Source organism: Diplodia seriata (genome assembly GCF_021436955.1).
Source record: "Diplodia seriata strain FDS-637 chromosome Unknown scaffold_5, whole genome shotgun sequence".
Classification (NCBI taxonomy): domain Eukaryota; kingdom Fungi; phylum Ascomycota; class Dothideomycetes; order Botryosphaeriales; family Botryosphaeriaceae; genus Diplodia; species Diplodia seriata.
In genome coordinates, this window is record NW_027117312.1 from 1,072,349 (window position 1) to 1,092,585 (window position 20,237).

The 20,237-nt window shown below is 58.6% G+C and overlaps 7 protein-coding genes across 7 annotated transcripts; 4 read left to right on the forward strand and 3 right to left on the reverse strand.

Annotated features, from left to right (window-relative positions):
• Positions 1 to 699: 699 nt before the first annotated feature.
• SDA1 (Severe Depolymerization of Actin) lies at positions 700 to 3,433 on the forward strand (the record flags this gene model as incomplete). The annotated part of the gene is made up of 7 exons (XM_066776766.1): positions 700 to 749; positions 881 to 967; positions 1,016 to 1,051; positions 1,102 to 1,389; positions 1,448 to 1,919; positions 1,972 to 2,189; positions 2,239 to 3,433. The coding sequence occupies 7 exons, from the start codon at positions 700 to 702 to the stop codon at positions 3,431 to 3,433; spliced, it is 2,346 nt and encodes a 781-aa protein (XP_066632608.1).
• Positions 3,434 to 3,818: 385 nt separating this feature from the next.
• On the forward strand, positions 3,819 to 5,201 carry SLS55_005317 (uncharacterized protein; the record flags this gene model as incomplete). The annotated part of the gene is made up of 2 exons (XM_066776767.1): positions 3,819 to 4,887; positions 5,005 to 5,201. 2 exons carry the CDS (start codon positions 3,819 to 3,821, stop codon positions 5,199 to 5,201), a joined length of 1,266 nt encoding a protein of 421 aa, XP_066632609.1.
• Positions 5,202 to 6,488: 1,287 nt separating this feature from the next.
• SLS55_005318 (uncharacterized protein) lies at positions 6,489 to 7,510 on the reverse strand (the record flags this gene model as incomplete). Its single annotated transcript, XM_066776768.1, has 2 exons — positions 6,489 to 7,366; positions 7,507 to 7,510. The coding sequence occupies 2 exons, from the start codon at positions 7,508 to 7,510 to the stop codon at positions 6,489 to 6,491; spliced, it is 882 nt and encodes a 293-aa protein (XP_066632610.1).
• A 1,886-nt stretch (positions 7,511 to 9,396) lies between these two features.
• SLS55_005319 (uncharacterized protein) lies at positions 9,397 to 11,396 on the reverse strand (the record flags this gene model as incomplete). Its single annotated transcript, XM_066776769.1, has 3 exons — positions 9,397 to 10,491; positions 10,543 to 10,960; positions 11,041 to 11,396. The coding sequence occupies 3 exons, from the start codon at positions 11,394 to 11,396 to the stop codon at positions 9,397 to 9,399; spliced, it is 1,869 nt and encodes a 622-aa protein (XP_066632611.1).
• A 1,926-nt stretch (positions 11,397 to 13,322) lies between these two features.
• Positions 13,323 to 13,871, forward strand: SLS55_005320 (uncharacterized protein; the record flags this gene model as incomplete). The annotated part of the gene is made up of 1 exon (XM_066776770.1): positions 13,323 to 13,871. The coding sequence occupies one exon, from the start codon at positions 13,323 to 13,325 to the stop codon at positions 13,869 to 13,871; it is 549 nt and encodes a 182-aa protein (XP_066632612.1).
• Positions 13,872 to 14,839: 968 nt separating this feature from the next.
• Positions 14,840 to 15,418, reverse strand: SLS55_005321 (uncharacterized protein; the record flags this gene model as incomplete). Its single annotated transcript, XM_066776771.1, has 1 exon — positions 14,840 to 15,418. The coding sequence occupies one exon, from the start codon at positions 15,416 to 15,418 to the stop codon at positions 14,840 to 14,842; it is 579 nt and encodes a 192-aa protein (XP_066632613.1).
• Positions 15,419 to 15,783: 365 nt separating this feature from the next.
• SLS55_005322 (uncharacterized protein) lies at positions 15,784 to 16,617 on the forward strand (the record flags this gene model as incomplete). Its single annotated transcript, XM_066776772.1, has 1 exon — positions 15,784 to 16,617. One exon carries the CDS (start codon positions 15,784 to 15,786, stop codon positions 16,615 to 16,617), a length of 834 nt encoding a protein of 277 aa, XP_066632614.1.
• Between the last annotated feature and the right edge of the window lie 3,620 nt (positions 16,618 to 20,237).

The following is a 20,237-nucleotide window of genomic DNA, read 5'->3' on the forward strand; positions in this document are numbered from 1 at the left end:
TGTCACTCTGCCGCAACCGCCTCGAGGGCTTCGGGCCATACTCGACAGCCCATCCACACCTACCCACAAGCTGTTTCCTCGATGTCGTTGTTATTCCACTACCAACCTGGGCTTTTGTGCTTCTCCTTCTAGCACTCCTCCCACAACGGACGAACCCAAAGCGTCACCGACGAGCGTCCTCAATCCTTAAACCAACAAAGCCGATAGAGAACGAGCGCGCCCATTGTGTGGACGTAGAACTGTTGCCACGGCCAGCAGTCCACACGCGTCTCCTCACAGTCCTCTATTATGTCATAGTTGCCACTATGGTTGCAATGGTATCCGTCGAGATAACTCTGCTGTCAAACAAGGACGTCGGCATCGGCCTGGTACCTTTCAACTATGTGGGATTCGTTGCGGTCTTGGCGAACAGACTGCAATGGAAGACGAGGGCGACGCGCGTGGAAAATGTGGGCTTCTGGATGCTGCAGGGCACTGCCTTGACACTGAAAGTCGCAGTGGCAGTCATCGAGAGTGACGGGACAACGGAAGGCGGCGGTAAGAAATCAAGGACGTATCCGGGAGGCGACGGGATCATCGTTATCAGTGTCATGGCGGGACTGTCGTTTGCGCTGGTTGTGCTGGAGTTCGCAGGCTGGACTGGGCTTGAGCGTATGTCATTATGGATCCTCTGAGATACCCGAGTTCAATGAAGAGACAATGCGTGATGGAGCGGCGTTGAACGATAAGCACGACGACACGTTGAGAAGGTTGGTTGCGGAGGCGTGGAGACGAACGAGTCAGAGGCAGCTCAGATCCCTGCGTCGATCGCGGGCAGCGGGCGGCAACTCGTGGCAGAAACAGGGCACCCCAAAAAAAGTTCCGCTGAGCGCCCACCTAGCAACCGCAACAACTGCTCCATCCCCAGAACTTGCGTCAAGATGGGAAAGCGCAAGGTCGGTGCGCTTGAGAAGGTCGAGGCTGATTTGTATGTCCAGACTCCAGGCCAGAGCGACTCCTGCTGACCACCACGTAGGGCCAACCTACAGTACAAAGTTCGCCGCGACCCAAGGTACCCGCGTCTCCGCCGCAGCAAGCCCGCAACAAGCTGACCAACCTTAGCTCCTATGAAGATGACTTCAGCCGCCAGTACAACCAGTACGAGGTCTTCCGCGATGTCTTCATGCAGGACCCAACATCGCGCGACGAGAACGGGCTGGTGTCCTTGCGCGACCACGTCGACTTCGTCTCGCACTGCGCCGACTGCTACCCCAAACTGACCGCTACTCTTCCGGATGACCTGATCAACCTCCTCACCACACATCACGCTGTTCTGGAGACAGAACTGCGCGACAAGCTTGTTGGAAGCTTGGTGCTTCTCCGGAACAAAGATGTCATTGACTCACCACGGTATGGCATCGCCGAGCTTATGACCTCGTATTGTGAGCGCCAGCTGATGTATGAATAGCCTGCTCAATACTCTCTTCCCCATCCTCGTCGCCACTCCCAGCAAGACCTTCCGCAGCCTGCTCTTCTCTAAGATCCTCTCCGACCTTCGCTCGTCCAACGCGAAAACCACAAATCATCGTCTGAACAGAATCATGCAGACAGTTCTTTTCAACCTCCTCGCATCCGATCGCACCTCTCCGAAGGGTCTGTGGGCCGTGAAGATTACGCGCGAACTCTGGAAAAGGCAGATTTGGACAGATGCCAAGACTGTTGAGATCATGAAAGAGGCTTCTCTGTCGGAGAACGAGAAGGTCATCATCGGTGGCGTGCGTTTCTTCCTGGGAGGCGACAAGGAGCGTGAGGAAGCAGCAGAGGACGATAGCAGCGACGAGGAGATTGACATGGGGAAGTTGAAGCATCAGGCCGGAATCAACAAGAAGACGAAGAAGAAGGAAAAGGAACTCAAGAAGGCCGCCACCATGGTAAAAAAGGTATGTTCGACGTCCTGCGGCTTGATCGTACTGGATACTGATGACTTTGCAGAAAGAGCGCAAGAAGAAGTCTCCTCATCCGCTTAACTTTTCTGCTCTGCACCTTTTACACGACCCGCAAGGTTTTGCTGAGGCACTGTTCAACAGACACCTTCAGAACTCAAAGTCGAAGTTGAACCTAGAGCAGAAGCTTCATGTCCTCAATCTTGTATCTCGTCTTGTAGGGCTGCATCAGTTATTCGTCATCAGTCTTTATTCCTATTTCCTGAAGTACAATCCCTCAATTCACCCTTGTTCGGCTGCAGCTAACCTCTGCTAGATTTCTCACCCCAAAGCAACCCTCGGTCACGTCATTCCTCGCTGCCCTTGCTCAAGCCACTCATTCGCTAGTACCGCCCGATGTCCTGGAGCCCCTTGTCACCAAGATTGCGAATGAGTTCGTCTCAGAGGCGGCAGCAGCAGAAGTTGCCTCGGCTGGCCTTAACGCCATTCGCGAAATTTGCGTGCGTCAGCCTCTCGCAATGAACGACACCCTACTGCAAGATTTGGTCATGTATCGCAAGAGCAAAGACAAGGGTGTCATGATGGCAGCCAAGGGTCTACTTAGCTTGTACAGAGAAGTTGGTGCAGAAATGCTGAAGAAGCGAGACCGTGGCAAGGAAGCTGCTATGGGTCTGCGGGCTGGCGACCGTAAGGAGAGGCGCTACGGTGAGGTCGACGTTGGGGGAGGCATTGAAGGCCTTGAGCTCCTCGAGAAGTGGAAGGAAGATGAGCGACGAAAGAAGAGGATGGAGAAGGGGCTTGATCCGGACGGTCCAGATGATGAGAACGAGGCCGAAGAGGAAGACTGGAACAACTGGGATGTCGAGTCGGATGCGGACAGTGACGACTCTGGTGGCTGGATCAATGTCGAGCAGGATGGTGAGGACATCGAAATCAGCGACAGTGAAGACGAGAAGCCTCCCGCGAAGAAGGCAAAGAAGGAAGCGGATGCAGAGGAGAGTGCGAAGAACATGGAGAAGGGCCCTGAGGCCGAGGCGAAGGCTGCAAAGGAGAAAGAAGAAGCGGCATTGAAGTTCATGACGACGCGCATTTTGACGCCGGCTGATCTGCAGAAGCTCCAGGAGCTGCGGTTGCAAGCTCAAGTCAACTCTCATCTCCCGGCGCATCGACGCGCAAATGCTGCAAAGAGCTCGGACGATCCGCTCACAGCAGAAGAAATCGAAGGCCTCGCGATGCTATCGCATCGCAAGACGAAAGAGGAGAAGGTTGAGAGGGCTAGAGCGGACAAACCGGACAGGCATCAGTCGACAACGGCAAAGCGCAAGGAGAAGAAGGTTGCAGAGGGCAAGAGCACGACGAACAAGGAGAAGGCACGGCAGAAGAACTTCATGATGACGCTCGGCAAGGCCAAGTCGAAGAACAAGCGCAGTCTGACGGATGTGCGGAAAAGCCTAAAGGGACATCTGGACAGGCAGAAGCGCGGCGGCAAGCGGGGCAACTATTCATCATGATCGGCAGGGCCTTAGGAAAGTGGATAGGGAGTCAGTTAAAGTTCAATGTTGATACCCTTCCGGGTGGGTCTTGTGCGGAACAGAGGGCGGTGGCAGCGGGCTGTAATTGGCTGGCTGCATCTGATATGCGGGGACACGGACTGACCCGCGCAGGGGCATTTGTCATGACGCAACTGGTGCTCCAGACTTGACGCACGACATACCCATGTGAAGGCTGACGTTGGCTGTCAGCAATGCGTGCTGGCGAACGCGCGGAGTGTAAGTGTTTGAGACCGAAGCAGGCCTAGCCCGCGGTCGTATATACCTAGCTTGTGGCTGTCCTTGCCCGGAGAAATAACCTACCTACTAATTTCATCCCACTTTCTTCACACTCGGTCCCAACAACATGGCATCACGACTGAAGGACGCCTTCTCCAAGGCCTCGCCGTTTTCGAGATCCAAGCCTAAAGCCACCATCGCCGAGACGGCAGCCACGCCCGCCAACATCAGCTCCGACGCAACCTTCTCCGAAGCGCACTCCAACGCCGGCTTCACCGACGAATCCCCCGCACAGGCGGCGGCCCCTCCGCCCACAAGCTCCACAACCACCAGCCCCCGCAGCAGCTCCTCCTACACCACCGCCACCTCCACCACCAACACCTCCTCCGCCGCCACCGCCCCAGAGCCAGAGCCAAAGCCGGGGCCAGTGGAGCCGGCGCCGGCGCCCGCCGCGGATCAGCCTGAGCCAGACGCGCTGCACAACCGCTACAAACTCCACGTCACGGCGGGGCCTTCGTACGACGCGTCGTCGCACACGACGGTGCGGGTAAACACGCCGCACACGGTGCTCGTGTCCAACGCGCACGTCACGGCGCGCGTGGCGGTGCGGGTGCGCGACTTCTCGGGGCTGCCGACGGCGTGCCCGGCGTCGAGCCCGTACTTTTCCGCGCCGCAGCACGCGCGCGACCGCTACAGCATCTCGTTCTCGTTCGTGCCCAAGCGCGACCTGCCCGCGGACGAGGCCGTCTGGGGCCCGGACTGCGCGCGCCCGGTGCGCGACCGCCTGCCGCCCGGCTTCAACGCCGCCGTGGGCATCGTGAAGCGGTTCGTCGATCCGAGCATCGAGGTCGACGCGTACGCGGACGAGCCGTGGGTGTATGCGCCGGCGCTGAGCTGCTGGTTCGTGTTGAGGGTGGGAGGCGTGGTTGGCGGGGACGGGGAGGGAGATGTGGAGGTGCCGCCGCCGCAGAGGACGGAGGAGTTGGACGAGGGGGAGGTGGTGAAGAAGGGCGTCGGGGTGCTGGAGGAGGGGGCGGATGGGGACGGCGAGGCTGTGAGGGAGGCGTGGGGGTGTCCGCCGGATGCAGCGAAGAGGAGGAAGTGGTTCGTCAACGCGAAACGGAGGGAGGGCGTCGTGTTTGAGAAGGGCAGGTTGTACCAGGGGGATTTCTTCAATCCGTATCTGGATTTCGACAGTAAGTTGCGCGTGGTCGAACGAATTCTCCTCCCCACTTTTCTGTGAGACCTGGTCTTTCCTGCATGTATGCATCAGGGAAGAACGCGTGGTTACGTGGAGCTGACAGATCATGCAGAATTCGCGTTGAGGCTGCCGGGATTCTCGCTCGGCGTGCTCAAGTACATTGACGAGAAGACGCACCAGCTCCGGTGGGTCTTCAAGAACAAGGTCACCGGCGAGGTGTACTTCTGTGTCATTTTCAACCTGCTGTTTGGTGACGAGCTAAAAGAGGCGCTACGGGCAGAGAGAGCCGCGGATCAAGAGCTCGATTGACGGAGCGTTACATCGCTCGGCGAGACTAGAGAAGAAATATCGATGATACCCTTTTTGTCGTTGCTTTGCACCCTCTTGGGAAGAACTAAAAAAGAACAGAGAAGGAAGGGCGCTGATCCATTTGCGCCCCCACTAGGCAACATCTTGGAGAATTGCAGTTTTGGTAACGGATTTCTGCTACCCGGCCGATCGTAGCCTTCAAAGGGCTCTGCAGAATCCCAAATGAACATGGATGCACGCTACTTCAGCACACACGATCCCCACTTTAAGCAAGACCTCACGCTTCGTCGTAGCGAATGAAAAACGCAGGGCGAAAGAATGACATCAGGAAGATACCCAAAAGAGCTATCCTATTCAGGCCAAGGCTTCCCATTGCGCTCCCTGGTAACCGCCTCGTGTAACGGACATTATTAGTTGCTACAAGCACTGCCGAATAGCGAATAGCCAACAACCAACCGCTGACAGCCAACCGTTCGACGCCGACGTCGCCTCAGCCGCACGAACTACCAAAACCAAGCCATGTGGGGCCGCCGAAAATAGTGGCTTCGGTGCCAGCAAGTTTCCTGCAATCGGGATGCGGTAGCACGAGCCATCGTCCCTGGGTAACCTCTCACCAAAATCCCTCCCGTTCCTCCCGTCCAGATTGCAGTAGTAGTGACACCCGCCGTGTTTGCTTACGGAAGCTGACAATTCTACCCATGGGACCGTGATACTCTGATGCCGCGTTGGCGGGAAGGGAGACGGAATCATCTCCGTGTCTGCAGGCTATTGGTTTGGCGCGACGTTGACGAACTTCGTACGGCACTTGGCGCCTTTGCGAGCCCTAGCACGTTCTAGGTGAAGCCTTGGGGCTTTCCGACTCCACGCCATATGTTCGTGGGTCCATGCATTCGTTACTGCGTGCAGTAGCTCGATAGCTTGGCGTGTAATGGAAGGGTTGGCGGTAGATCTCTCTGATCATCTGACGAGTCTTGGGAGAGTTAAGTGATTCCCGGATATCGCCCAATGATCGTGGGTTCATCTCAGTCTACTGTAGAGATGACGAAAGTTAGCATCTAATTCATGGAAACCTCTCCATCCTGAGAAATTTGGAGAAAATAATTGATGATGAATGAAGAAATTTGGGTATAGAGCCGTAGACAAGAACGAAAGTAAGACCATGGTCGTCGCCGACTCACATCTAGGGTTTGGGTGTTCCCAGAGAACCAAAACAGGCCGACTTCTACACCGCCACGGCATGGGCGTGGACTGCTGTCTCGATAATTGCGTTCCACCTCTCGCTCTCCTTCAGTCTCCTTCCAGCTGCCAGTCGAGCTCGGGCTCGTAGAACTTCCGCATGCTCTTCGTCACCGATCTGTTCCCACTCCGCACCGTCTGCGTCCCGTACTCGATCCCCTCCATCTCATCCCCGTCCGTGCCCGCCTCCAGCTCTCCGGCGGCCCGGCCCATCATCCTGCCGGCCAACTTGCCCGCAAATCTCTCGTCCACGTGACCCCTCACCTCGACCTGCCTCACGCCCCTGAGCGCCGCCAACGGCTCGAGCACAAACTGCCACTGCCGGGCAACCGCGCCGTTCTTCTCGGGCAAGAACTCCCAGAAGACGGTGTTGGTGAAGCTGGGGAAGCCGGCGTAGCGGAACGAGCCGGCCACGAGCTCGACCCGCAGCTCCTGCAGACAGCAGGAATGGTGCGGCGCCAGCCGGTCGACGAGCTCGCGCAGCCAGCCCTGCACGCGGCGGAACGGCTCCGGGCGGGCGAGGTCCTCCTCGACGCGCAGGGTGAGGCAGCGCATGCGGCGCAGCGCGGCGGCCGAGATGCCGGCCGTCTTGAGCGTGTTGATGGGCAGGCCGCGTGCGTGTGGCGTGTTGAGCGCGTTCAGCCCGCCTTCGCCTTCTCCTTCGCGGCGGTCGGCGGCGGTCGGCGAGGAGATGCCATCGTCCCCGCTGCCTCCTGCCACCGCCGCCGCCGCCGAGGAGGCGGGGCTGGGCGGGGCGAAGGCCCACACGCGCTCGCGGCTCGTCAGGGCGAAGTGGAAGGCGTTGCCGCCGTACAGGGCGTCGGCGCCCTCGTCGTGTAGCTGTCGGCAAGTGCGTAACAGTGCCGTCCAGATGCCGATGCTGGCCCAGATGCCTGGAATCTGCACGGCGTGCGAGGCTACGGGCGCTCCTGTGGCTGGATGCTTGCGGGTCAGAGGGTGGAAGGTGATGTCGTGTGCGTGCGGTAGGAGGTAAGAGTAGATCAAAAGGCGGATCTCCGAGGGGAGACGGAGGAGGGGCGATTGTCGTTGGTCGCTGTAAGGGCGGAACTCATGAGTCGAGAGAAGGCCATGTTGTTCTTCTTTTTGTTGTTGACAGTTGTTTGTCAAGAGTGCTCCGGGACAGGCGGCAGTGACAACGGAGGCTCGATGCTTGGGGTTTATCTTCTGCCTTGCTGGCCGCCGTTGCTGCCTTGCCAGCAGGCTAGATTTCGGGAGCGGGGTGAGGGAGGACATCAACGGAGTTACATGCCAGGCGCGTCATCAAGAGGGGAGAGCGGCCTGCAGGAGGAACGCATCCAAGTCGTGCGTTCCGAGAGACAAAGAGAAGATCAGAGGTGGTGAAGGCGGGCGATGTCTCGAGGTCAGACGACGAGTGGCCAGTGGTGGGGAGCAGCGCGGGATGAGGCGAGATGGTGTGTGACGTGCCGAGGGCAAATGGGGGACGCGATTGTTTTTTGAGCAGAGGCAGAGGGTGCTTGCAAATCCTGCGGCGTGACGCCACGGAGCGGACGCCAATCAAGCTAGAGTGGAGTGGCTGCGTGCGATGGCGGGCGTCGCGTGGAGGAGCTTCTGGCAGGCCGAGGGGGCCGTGGGTCGGCGCCCAGGCGTCTGGCACGCGCGCTGTCGCCATCACCCATCACGCCCGCCAACACCATGGACCCCGGCTGGTCGGCAACGCGCGGCAGCCATCAGACAGAGACCCAATCGGGCAGGCAGCCCCCGTGTCGCACGTGGCCCCGCGGGCTGCCGCAGTGGCGCTCAAGGACAAACAAATGGCCAGATCGCCGCTCGCACGGCCGCCTGGCGATACTCAGTCCGTCCGGCGTGCAGAGGCGGCGGGGCTGCAACCCGCCCCCGCGACCCAGCGCTGCTGCGAACCGTCGCCGGCACCTGGAGCCTGGGCCCGCCCCACCACCAGCGCCCTCAGCTGCGCCGCTTTAGGACTATGCGTGGATGCTGCCCCTGCTTTCAGGTACGGCTGACGGCAGGGCGGGTGTTGCACCACCCAGGCTCGCCCCATCACTGCACACGAGGCAGCAGCACGCACGCCGGCCGGTACAGCCCCATGCACCCGCAGGCCAGGTAACCGCCCTTCGTCATGGTGTGCGCCTGGCCCGCCTTGGCAGCTTGCGGCAGACGCAGCTTCTGCTCATCGCGCGGCAAATGTGCGTCAAGTCAGGCCGGATCGAAGATCGCCTTGCTGCTGTGCCTGGCCCGTCGTTCCGCCTTCGCCTTGCAACTAGCGGGTGCGCCCCGGTGTGCGGAACTGCCGGGTGCAAAGGAGCAATGGCTGCAGAGATCAGTCGGTGGAGAATCATCACTAACTCTGCGTCCTGTCCATCGACGTCACGAAGCGCTCTCCGCCATGGGGAGCCGTTGGAAGCGGAACATTGTTGTGGTAGTCGTCTGCGCCAGCGGCCGTTAGGCAACCAGCAATGCTGCTTCGACCCGCTGCCGCGTTATGACGAGAAGGCTCGCGGCCAACAACGGAAGGCTAGCCAGCCACGCGGAGCGCTTGCAATATCTCCGCAACCGTATCGTCGTCTCTCGTCTAACTCACTCTTGCTGACGCGCGGTCTCATCCTCTGGTACACAGTAGACTCCGCATGAACTGTTTCAGGATCAGGTAGTGTTCCGCTTACCTCGGGATTTTTCTTTCTTTTTCCTCTGCTAGCTCTTACATCGTGATCGGCCGGGGGGCGGGAGGAGTAGGGAACCATTCCGTCGGGTGCGTTGCCGACGTGCGCTGATGGCCTGTAGGAATCCGCAATGGCTGATACGGCGATCCGCAAAAAATCCCCCGCCTCCCATTGGCGGGTGCAAGCGGCCGTTTAAAGGCTAACTGATAAGGGGTGACGCAATTGATGCAAGCTTCATGAATAATATTTACTTTCGGTAGCGAAGAGAAAGGAGACAAACCAACATCTTCATCACTGCTTCACGCCCCTGTCCTGCACAGCCGGCCGTTCTCGTTCGGCAGCCCGTCCACGCTGTCGACAGCCCACGCGTCGCTGCCAACGGCCGTCGCCGCCCAGAAGACGTCGTCCGGGTCGACCTGCTTCTTGACGTCGAGCAGGCGGTCGTAGGACTCGCCGTAGAATGACTGCTTCCACCCGCTTTCCATGCGGTTGCTCTCGCCCAGGTAGCAGCCGGCGCCGGGGCTGACGTCAATCCAGCGCTGCATGGCCACGTCGTTGAACCAGGCACGGCGCTCCATGATGTAGTCGCGGGTGCTGTTGTTCTGCCAGTTGACGCTCTGCAGCGCGTGCATCACCGTCTTGCGCCAGGCCGGGTTGACGCTGTTCTCTGCATTGGCCTCGTGCAGCTTGGGCGCCATGTTGAAGGCGATGATGGTGTTGCCCGCGTCCGACGACGTCCGAATCGCGTCGAAGGTCGCGTTCAGCGTCTCCTCCTGGTCCCATGCGCTGCGCGGGAACAGGCGCGAACCCGTCGCCACGTGCGTCTTCTGCACCACCTCCAGCGGGAACTCGGCCTTCCACGCATCGTAGAAGTTGTCGTAGTGCGTCGTGCGCGGCGTGAAGGTGATGCCCAGCGCGGCGAGGTCGGCGAACCACGGCGCGAGGATGGCCTGTGTCTGCTCGAGCGTCTTGTTGGGCGCGAAGAAGGGCTGCATCAGGAACTGCTTGACGCCGCCGCCCAGCTGGATGACGAACCAGTAGCTGTACGTCTGCTGCTCCTCGGCGTTCTCCGGGAAGTAGTCGAGGTAGGCGCGCACGCCCGCCCAGAACGTCTCGTTGGTGATGTTGGCCGACGTCCAGGAGAACTTGGAGCCCGTGACCGGCATGTTCGGCCAGGCCTTGACCACCGTCGACGTCGCGATGCCGTACGTCGCGCCGCCGCCGCCCTTGAGTGCCCAGAAGAGATCCGCGTTCTCGCCCGCCGAGGCCGTGACGAAGGTGCCGTTTGCCAGAACCACCTCCATCGAGAGGACCTGGTCTGCAGCCATGCCGTACATGGAGCTGAGGGGCGAATGCCCGCCCCCCTGGATGTAGCCGCCCATCACACCAACAGTCTTCGCCAAGCGTCAGTCTCTGATGTAATTGTCGGGACTACAAACACTTACCTGGCCCTCACCACCAACAACTACCTTTCCCTCGGCGGCCGCAGCCTCGTAGATCTCCCAAGCACGTACGCCAGCGCCAGCCTTGAATGCAGGGCCGGAGTAGCCCGTGCCCTCATCAACGTAGTTCTCCTGGTACGTTATACCCTTGAGATTCTTAGTCCATACAGACAAGGCACCAGCACCGCCAGACTTGCCGGAGAAATCGTGGCCAGTGTTCTTGATGACGAACCTAACGCCCGTCTCGCCGGCGAACTTGACGGCGGCCTGGATCTGCTTCACATTGGTGGCCGCCACAGCGTACGCCGGGTAGCCGCCCAGCGTGCAGTTGCCCGAGTTGATGCCGCCTTCGTACAGCGTCGGCGGCTGGCACGTCAGCCCCTGGTAGACGGGGCTAAGCATCTCAATGGGATCATCATCACTGAGCCGGGATTGTGAGTCACTTTTCTTCCCCGTGGAAAAACCTAGCCTGCAGGACGGCGCCAGTGGGGCATAACTTACTGGATGTACGAATTCGTCCAATTGGCAGTGATGGTGGCGCATGACGCCTCATCGTAGTACGGGCCCTCGTAGCAGACGCTGGCGTGCGGCACGGACTTGATCAACGCGCCCTCCAGAGTTTCGTTAAGAGCGGCCCACTGGCTCTCGGACGGCCAAGCGGCGTCGCCGGGGAAGGCCTTGCAGGAAGCGTTGGCGGCGCGACGGGACGGGCCATCGAGGGCATGGACACTACGCGAGCCCAAACTGGAGTCGAGGAGTTGAACCTTCTCCCAGTCAAAGAGGTCAACGGTGGCGTGAACTGCAGGGCTGGCGGCAAGCAGGGCGCAGCCCAACAGGGAAGGACGAGGGCACATCATCTCCTTGAGACGAGCGCGCGAGGATCCGATACGCGAGGGGAAACAGCTCGTGCCTGCGATTTGGGCAAGGCAGGGGGCAAAACGCTCCTTCGTCCACGTGGTGGCGGATCGAAAAAGGCAAACGAACGTCGACGGTGAAAAGCAAGAGAATGACAGCAGCCGCGAGAAAGAAAAAAGGGACTAAAATGCCAGGCACATTCGCAACCTTATGATGCTGCGCCCCTTACTATGAAGAACGGATTATTGCCCAGGCCATGCAACCAGATGAGGCGGATCCTGCCGTGCCGCAGCGGCGTGGTAATCAGCGATGAAGGACTGATGACCTTCGCCTGGATTTCTCCGGCAGCTGGACCCGGCATGCCGGATTCGAGTCAACCGAGAGAGATTTGCATGTCCGCTCGCCCAAGCACGCGCGGAGCGTGAGTCGCCGAGGGCACAAAGCATTGGCGATGAGATCAGATCACTGCTACTCATGGCCTAGCAGACGGCACCGGGCGATTGGCAGCGCCGGGGTGCGGCTGAGGCTGAGTTCCGTTGCAAGTCCCGAGGAGGAAGATTCCTCAGCCAAGCCGGTACCCCTAGCAGCGCCGTTGGGCCCTATTCTCCGGCTCATCGAGCCTGTGTCAATTTATCCTCTTCGCCGGCGGTGCGGAGGTGAGCAGGGAGGGGCCACGACAATCCTTGATCGATGCGGATCCCCGCGCGTGTGGGCAAAACAAGCGGCCCCACATCTGCCCGCGTGCACCGCTCAGATGCCGGTCCGGCATGGCGGCCAAGCCCGGCGCAGCGGCCAGCGCCGGACAGTTGCCGATTTTCGTATGCTGCTCCCGACCCGTGTGCCGTGTACGAGAAGATTGCTTGAAACGCCGCCCAGCAAGTCCGTGGGGGACGCGGACAGCAGTCGGGCCTGTACCGTTCGTCTGCGGGGTGGATGGTTGGCCAGGTGTTGGCTGCTCCACTCTGGCGGTGATAGCTCCGGCGCCTCGACTCAGTCGGCTTGAATCAGTTCAGCAAAAGGCCCCCTTCTTTACGCGTCGAGCTGAGCGCCTTGTCGTGAGGAGACTGGCCTATTGGTGCTAATACGAAAGAGCCTCGCTTAGGCTGCTGATCGGCTGCCATCTCTCCTGTTTGAACCATAGCAAACAGCCGACGAGAGTCAGGGAACGCGAGCAGTGCGGCTGGAAGCCAGCGCTCAGGAAATGCGAGCTTTTGAGACCGCGGCAGGTTGTGCAGGCAATGCATCTTGCCGAGCATGAACTGTTTTGCTTCTTCATCCCGCCAACGCCCACGCCAGCCGCTAGCTCTGCTCGTCGATCCTTTGTACCTTTACTTCTGCTTTCTTTCTGATTTGCGCCCGCCCCGCCTGCACGGGGATGTTCGTCGAGGATGAGTGACTCCTCCAGCCTGGCTGAATCCAAGAAGGCGCACACTTCCGCATACGTTGTCATCGTCGTCTTCCCCGTCCTTTCCACCGTAGTCGTGGGCATGAGAATTGCCTCAAAGCATCTTTCTCGACTACTAGGAGCAGGTACGTCTTTATAAGCTTTGGCTTGAGACGGTCAGCGCACCCGCATCGCTGGCGCGAGCGGGGCAAGCGATCGCCGGTCAGCAAGGAGAGCCATCAAATGGCAACGAAGACTGACCGCTTTTACAGACGACATTGTCATTCTTGTTGCCTGGGTAGGAAGCCCTCGGGCGCGTTGGTCCAGACATGCGATGCTGACTTGTCGCTCGCTGGATAGATATTGGCCGTGGGTCAAACATACGCAGTATGGATGTGTGAGTCCAGGTTCCCCAGCTCTTATTGGCCCCGGTAGCGTGGTGCATGGATTGAGACTGCGCCTGCGACATGCTTTTGTCTGTAAAGTTTGAGACCATGTCGCTTGTCTCAAATTCTACGCTGTCAGTCCGCAATTGCTAGCGCACATGCTTACCGCGATTCCAGACACCAAGGTGACCATGCAAGGATATCATCTCGCCGACATACCAGAGATGTCTGTTGAAAGACAGATCCTTGGGCAGCGCTACAACCTTGCCAACCAGTTGCTGTACCACCCAATCCTGTCCGTCGTCAAGCTGTCCGTCATCCTATTCCTGCTTCGAATCGACGACAAACGCCGACGAGTCGATTGGTCGCTGAAGGGGCTTTTCACCTTCAACGTGCTGCTCATGGTCAGTACCTTCTTGGCCGATCTTTTCCAGTGTACGCCATGGCATTATACCTTCGACTATCCTGCCATGGACTTGGCGGCACAAAAGGCCGCCGGCGCCGATGAAGACGGGATGCTCAACGGCAAGGAAATCAAGGCTGGATCATGCATTGATCAGGTTGCATTCTTCCTTTCTGCTGCGGGGTTGGCTGTTTTGACCGATGTTCTGATGTTGCTCATTCCCATGATCATGGTCAAGGACCTGCAAATGCGGAAACGGAGGAAGGTCGCGGTATGGGCAATCCTGTCGATTGGATGGATGTAGGCACCCTTCGCTTATCCTCTGGAGAACATAGTCACTGACTTCATCTGATTGCTAGCGTCACGGCTGTTAGTATTGCCCGTTTCGGCATCTACGTTCACCGATTCAGCCCGAACAACAAAGACCGCACCTATGGAATTGGATACACCATCTCCGGAGTCGAAATAAATCTGGCGATCATCGCGGCCTGCGCGCCGGCAATGAATGGATTGACAAGACGGGTGGTGCCAACTTTGCTTTCCTCCGGAAGGTCCAAATCGTACAGCAAGAAGAAGAGTTATGGCTCCAGGGGCAACAGCCGGTCCATTCCATTGAACCCGAGAGAACAGCGGCGGCCCAGCGCGATCGACCAAAAAGACAGCTTTACCGATAAGGAAAGGGAATATCGGATACACAACATGTCATTGGGTGTGCCTGGTGGTTGGGACAGCGAAGAGAGGATCGTCGGGCCTGCGGAAAGTACCAAATCGAGCCAAGATGGAGACAGCGAAATGCCGCTCACTCCGGTCCATCCACCGGAGGCTGGTATCGTCCGAACCGTCAACTACACAGTACGGGTTCAGAATTCTACGGAGATTAGGGGCTGAGACCGAGAGGCAGGTTCCTGGAGGTTGTTTGGCGTTGGGGTTGCTTGTGCAATAGACGTAACGATATCCCAAAGAGCGGTTGGCTATTTCCGTGGCGGCATGCGCGGAATCGATGTAACGAATTTTTTCTTTGTTGTATGGGTATCATGTTTTGGGCGATTTTAGGAATGGTTCCAGATGGACTCGGCACGCACAAAACAAGCGCATTTGTTGTTTGGTGAAGCACATTGTTCCTTGGTGCACACGATGGAAGGCGCTTCGTTCAACTTATGATATGCAAGTTTTGTAAACCCGTGATGAGCTGTACCGAGCATGACTTTTCGTCGGATTTGACCTTCTCTTTAGGGCGAAATGAATTTTTCAAGGGAGAAGTTATACTTCTTCTCAAACTTTGGGCCTTATTTCAATATACAGCGCCTCCCCGATAGCATAGACCTGGCCAGTTCCGTCTTCTAGGGTGCCGCGCATGTAGAACTTCCTCCCATCGACGCTTGTGAATTTAGCGGTGCCGAGAATGACACCGGGAAGGGGCAATGGCTTCTTATAGGACACATTGAGATAGGCGGTCATGGCACTGAGGGGCTTGCCGGTGCTTGATATTCGGTTTTGGTGGTCGTTGTTGACATTGAGGAGCAGACCAGTAAGCTCGTCCAGAAGAGTGGCTATCATACCGCCGTGCATAGTGGCGGGATAGCCGTTTACGCCGTCGCCGAGATCGAGGAACGAGCGTACTTCGGTGATCGCAGGCCAGCTGTTGTCTCGAGGTAGACTGTGCTGGGTGACCCAGTTGCGTATGGTCCTCTCTGTGCTGAGAGTCTCGGCAATGAAGGAGTCCTCGCCGGAGGGCTTGGGGGTGCGCGAGTTGGTGGGAGCAAAGACGAAGTTCTCATCGGCGAGGAGAGCAGCAGCCCAGGCTGTGTCCTTCAGGCGGTCGGCATTCCCTAGCGTCGCTGGCAGTGGCATGGTGGTGGATAGCGACGCTCGGTAGGTTACAAGGGCAAGATGCCTGCAGGGACGCGAAGGTGGGCACCCATCGACGACTACCTGTAGCCGAGGTGCGAGGAACCGCGGCTGCGCCCGTCCAGATGAAGACGCCAGCTTCCTCCCGACTCGCGCAATGCGACGGGCAGTGCGAACCAACGGACGGTGTCGCAGAGTTCGGTGGTGAGGTGACGGGGCGCGGGGCCTTGGGCGCGAGCTGATCAGAAGCTCAACCACCATTCAGCGCCTTGCTGATTCTCCACACCTCGCGCCAGAACCATGCGCCGAGCGCCCTCACATCCTCATTCTCGCATCGCGCCCCGGTCATGTCTGGCCGCTCCTCCGCCATGTCTGGCTCGTCGTCCGGCTCGTCCGCACTGAAGCCTGCGCCCCTGGACACCCCGCCGGCGCCCGTCGATGTCGCCATGGTAGACGCCGCCCCCGCCAACGACGCACCACCTCACGAGCCTCTCCCGAGCACATTGCACCGCTTGCCGCCCGAGCTGCGCGAACGAATCTACGAACATGCCCTGCGCTCGCACACTACCATCTGGTGGCCGCCCGCTACCCCGAGTCTGTCCGGCATCGCGACGCAGCTGCTCACCACCAGCCGCACCATATACCACGAAGCCGCCCCGGTTCTATACGCCACGAACCGCCTGATGTTCACGCACCCCTCCGACGCCAACATGTTCGCCCACATATTCTCGCTGGAGTACGCGCGCCTGGTGACGTCCGTCTGCCTGCGCATCCGAGACCGCGACGTGCGGCTGTGGTCGGCCTACCTCAGCAGCACCTCGCCCTCGCGCAGCCTGGCCGCCGACTTCCCGCGCCTCAAGTCGCTGTGGGTCTTCTACCGCAGCAACTTCTGGTCGCCGCGCGCCATCGACATCATCGAGTCCTTCTACCGCTGGTGCGACGACCCCGCCCTGCGCGAGATCTGCCTCAACCTCGAGGAGCGCGTGCCCGCCGACGTCAACATCAAGCTGGTCTGCGTCCACCGCGTCCCGCGCGAGCATATCAACACCCTGACCCACAACCTGCCCAACGAGTTCCAGGTCAACAAGGGCGGCAGCGGCGAGGCGAGGACCGCGTTCCGCCCCTACGACCCGCGCATGGAAAAGTCCATCATGGTCGCCCTGGAGCTGACGCCTGTCGAGCCGATAATGATATATAATTGATGTTCGTGGTATGCTTGCATGGAGAGTGGCGTTCTGGTTGGGCGAACATCTGCGTAATCATGGTATCGATGGGCTGTAATTCTGGCTCGACGGGGGAGCCATTCGTGCCTCGTTCTCCTTTCCTTTCTTCCGGTTTTGTTCACCGGTCCTGATACTGCCAGTGACTCTTATTCTTCCATATCTCCTCCGCGGGTCTAAGGCGTTTGATATTAGGGGGGTCAAAAAACCAACAGGAACCCTTCTCCTCACTGGTGGGCATGAGAGACCGCTGGGTATTTCCTTCTCTCACAAAATAGACGGGCATGGTTTCTTGCTTCCTTGGATCGACTATAAACGATGAGATGGGGGAACATGGTGAGACCTTTAGTAGACCCCTTGCGCATTTTCGCTGCTCAATGACTCTACAATCTCACAAATCATTCTTTTGCTGTCAAAACGCCAGCAACTAATCGATCCAGATCAATCAAGCAGAGCGAATGAACTCACGAAACAGCCTGGTGAATCGGTTTGCATCCGAGATTCAAGATAGCCACTTACCGCCTTCCAATAAACGCCCAACGCCACTCAAGCGGTCAACCCCCGGATTCATATCTTCGTATCGGTGGCGAAAGGTTCCAGCGCAATGTCGAGATTTCTTATCCGGTCCTTCGAACCTCTTCTGGCAGCAATGCCGTTTACCACTGCGTCCCGCCTCCGGTCGTGCTTCTCATGCACATCATCATGCTCGTCATTGGCTGGAGATGACATAGCGGAGACGCTTGTTTTGACCTCCAACCATCACGGAAAAAGCTACATGCCATCCACCAGAGCTACGTCGAAGATGGATCTACAGCACATCTTTTACTTTTGAAGATGCTTTGACAAAACGCCACTACTACTTGCTGCTCTAGATGATAAATGAAGCTCGGTCGGCTGCTGTGATGATTGGCTTGCTGTGCCCAGTTATCATCTTGTCTATCCAGCTGGTAGTCGCCTAGGCGATGAGGCTCTGTTGAGAGCTGGTCTGTATCCATGGAGTCTTGAAGAGTTTGCTATATCACTAGGTGCTCCTCCACGGTTAGACGGGGCAGTATACATTAGGGTCACTTTATTTGATACGAATGCGACATTTGATGAACAGAGATGCAGGCGATAGATTCAGTCAGGAGAAGCAGTGCAGTTTACGGAGAGCATGTTCCACCGAGTACTTCAACCGCGAGAAAGTAAATTCTACAAGAACAGTTGAAGGCCTCCCCACGACAGCTAATAGCCGAGGGTCAGCGGGCGCTTAGTAGCGTCAACGTCGCGGGCGCACAACCCAAAGGCGCTCGGCCGTTGCGTTTCCCCCAACGCGTACGCGGGTTTCGCCAAAACCGCCGCCAGGCAGAGGCTGCCACCCGCCGTCGGTTCATCAGTAGATTGCCGGATCGGTAGATGCGATCGCGCAGGCCATGATTGAACTTTGCTAGCGAACGATCGTCCTCTTCTCCGCGGCGTACGCACCCACGCAAACCCCCACGGCGGCCAGCTGACGGAGAATGACGTCTCTACGGCCATCGTCATCGACACCGCACTTCTACATCAGACCGCTTGTCCAACACAGATGCCCTCGGCCGACTCAGTGGTCTCAGTGGTAACCGCCCGGAAGGAAGGCCGGACACGAGGTGTGAGCGGGTGCAAGTGTGTATTCGTGCCCAAAGCCGGAGTCGGTGACCTCATCCGATCTGCGGCCAGTACCCAAAAGAGCGTGCGATCGCGGGCCGTGTGGGAAAGCTGTCGCCAGGAAATGGCACCAGGGAGACGTCATCAGAGGAACATTTGGGGAGGTTGGAAGGGAGGAAAAGGAGGTTTGCACGGTTTGCCAGTGGTCGGAGATGACCCAAGGAACGGAGAGGCGAGAGCCGAAACTCAGCCGGGCTGCCGGCAAGATGTCGGATGTTTCTGAAGCTACTGTCCTGCTTCTCCCTAGACTCGGCGCGTGCGTGGGGACTTTGGTATATCCGACGAGCGCCTTGTATCGCGACATCATCCGGTGTTGCGACGTCGGGAGCTCGGCTGCCCGGTTTTCAGCACGTTGTTGTTTCGAAGAGCGGTAGTCGATCGTGACATGGCATGACCAGCGGCTGACCATTACGTGTGATGTGATCTCTGCCATCATGTCGTTAACCGTAGAGGGTCCATCGTCGCCTATTCACGATACAGCAGTTGAGAAGAAGGACCGGATAAGGATCCGATATCAAACGCCGACCTCCGGCTCACCAGCCGAAAAAAAAAAACAGCGGACGAAATGAAAAAGGGTCCACCCACTAGGGATACCCGTCAACCCGTCGGCAGAGTCCAACACACCCCAGGGTCCTCATCCTCCCGCCGGGCTGTTATCAGGAAGCCACGTACCTGGCGCTAAATAAGTGCGGTCTCAAGGTACCTTGACCGCCGAGGCGCAGGCATCCCACTCTGGTGAGGCGAGCAAAAAAGCGCAAGGCAGCTCATCCTGGAACGCCCATGGCCCGTCATTCAGCCGGCATCTAGTATGGCTGGAAGAGGAAGTGGAAAGCAATAAAGAGAATAATGCAAAGACCACAGCCGCACGAGTGGCGAAAGGGCTTCTAGTGAGCTTCTCCCGCCTTCTTTCTCATCCTTCTTCCCTGATCCCTCACTCTGTTTAAGGCGTCAGTGCGCCTTAGAACAGGAGGTGGCCTGGTTAGAGCCGCAAAGAGAAACGTGCCGGAGAGCCGGGGCCCAGGTGATGACGAGAAGGGTTTCTGGAAAGACGCTCGAGACAACATGTCCGCAGGGATTCCCCAGCTTCACGATAGTTGACCGCCAGCCCGAGGTTTTGGAGTTTAGCTGCATTGGCGGTGAACCTTGAGGTCGTTGGCGCGAAGCGGTCTGCGTTGTCCAGCGCCTATCTCGGTGCTTCTCTGGCCTTCGTGGAGAAGACAGCAGGATGAAGGGTCCTACGGCTGTGCAACGGTGGCCGTTCTGAATCTCTATTTTGGATTAGGTTGCCTCGGAAAAGGGCCGTTTTCCCGCCTTTCCTTTCCCAAGCAAAGGAAAGGTCATGAAGGAGGCCGAGACCAAGGGGAGGGCCCTCTGGAGGAGCGAGTCTAGATCAAGCCTGACTTCTGGAGGGAAACGAGAGAAGCCGCCGGCGGAGCGATGGCAAAGAGTGTGGGAGTGGAGGAAGAAGAGAAACCCGCAGCGGCGCAAGGCAGAGCGCTCACACAGACCATCCCACGCGTCCAAGTTCCTTCCTCACTCACGGGCCGTGGCCACGAGAGCAGCTGCCGTGCCCGGCAAAATAATGAAGCTGTGCTCGTTCCGACCACCCATGCTCAGGCAGCACCGCATCATCCCGGACCTAACCAGCAAGCCAGGCCCGAGCTCCAGTGATGGGCCACCCGTGCGCGCCCCATTGCGCGCAGCAAAAGCCCCGACGACGATAGGCTGCCGGCCTTCCGTGGAGAAACTCTCGTCCACGCGCGTTCTCCACACCGACGATGTTCATCAAAGATTCTCCGGGCAGGGCGTCACAAGTGGTTAGAGGGTAGCCTGACTCGCGGGAAGCGCGCAGTTCGTGTGCCCCTCACCTGCGTGCCCCTCCCAGCTGCTGTGCGCCCCTCATCGTCCCACGCCAATCC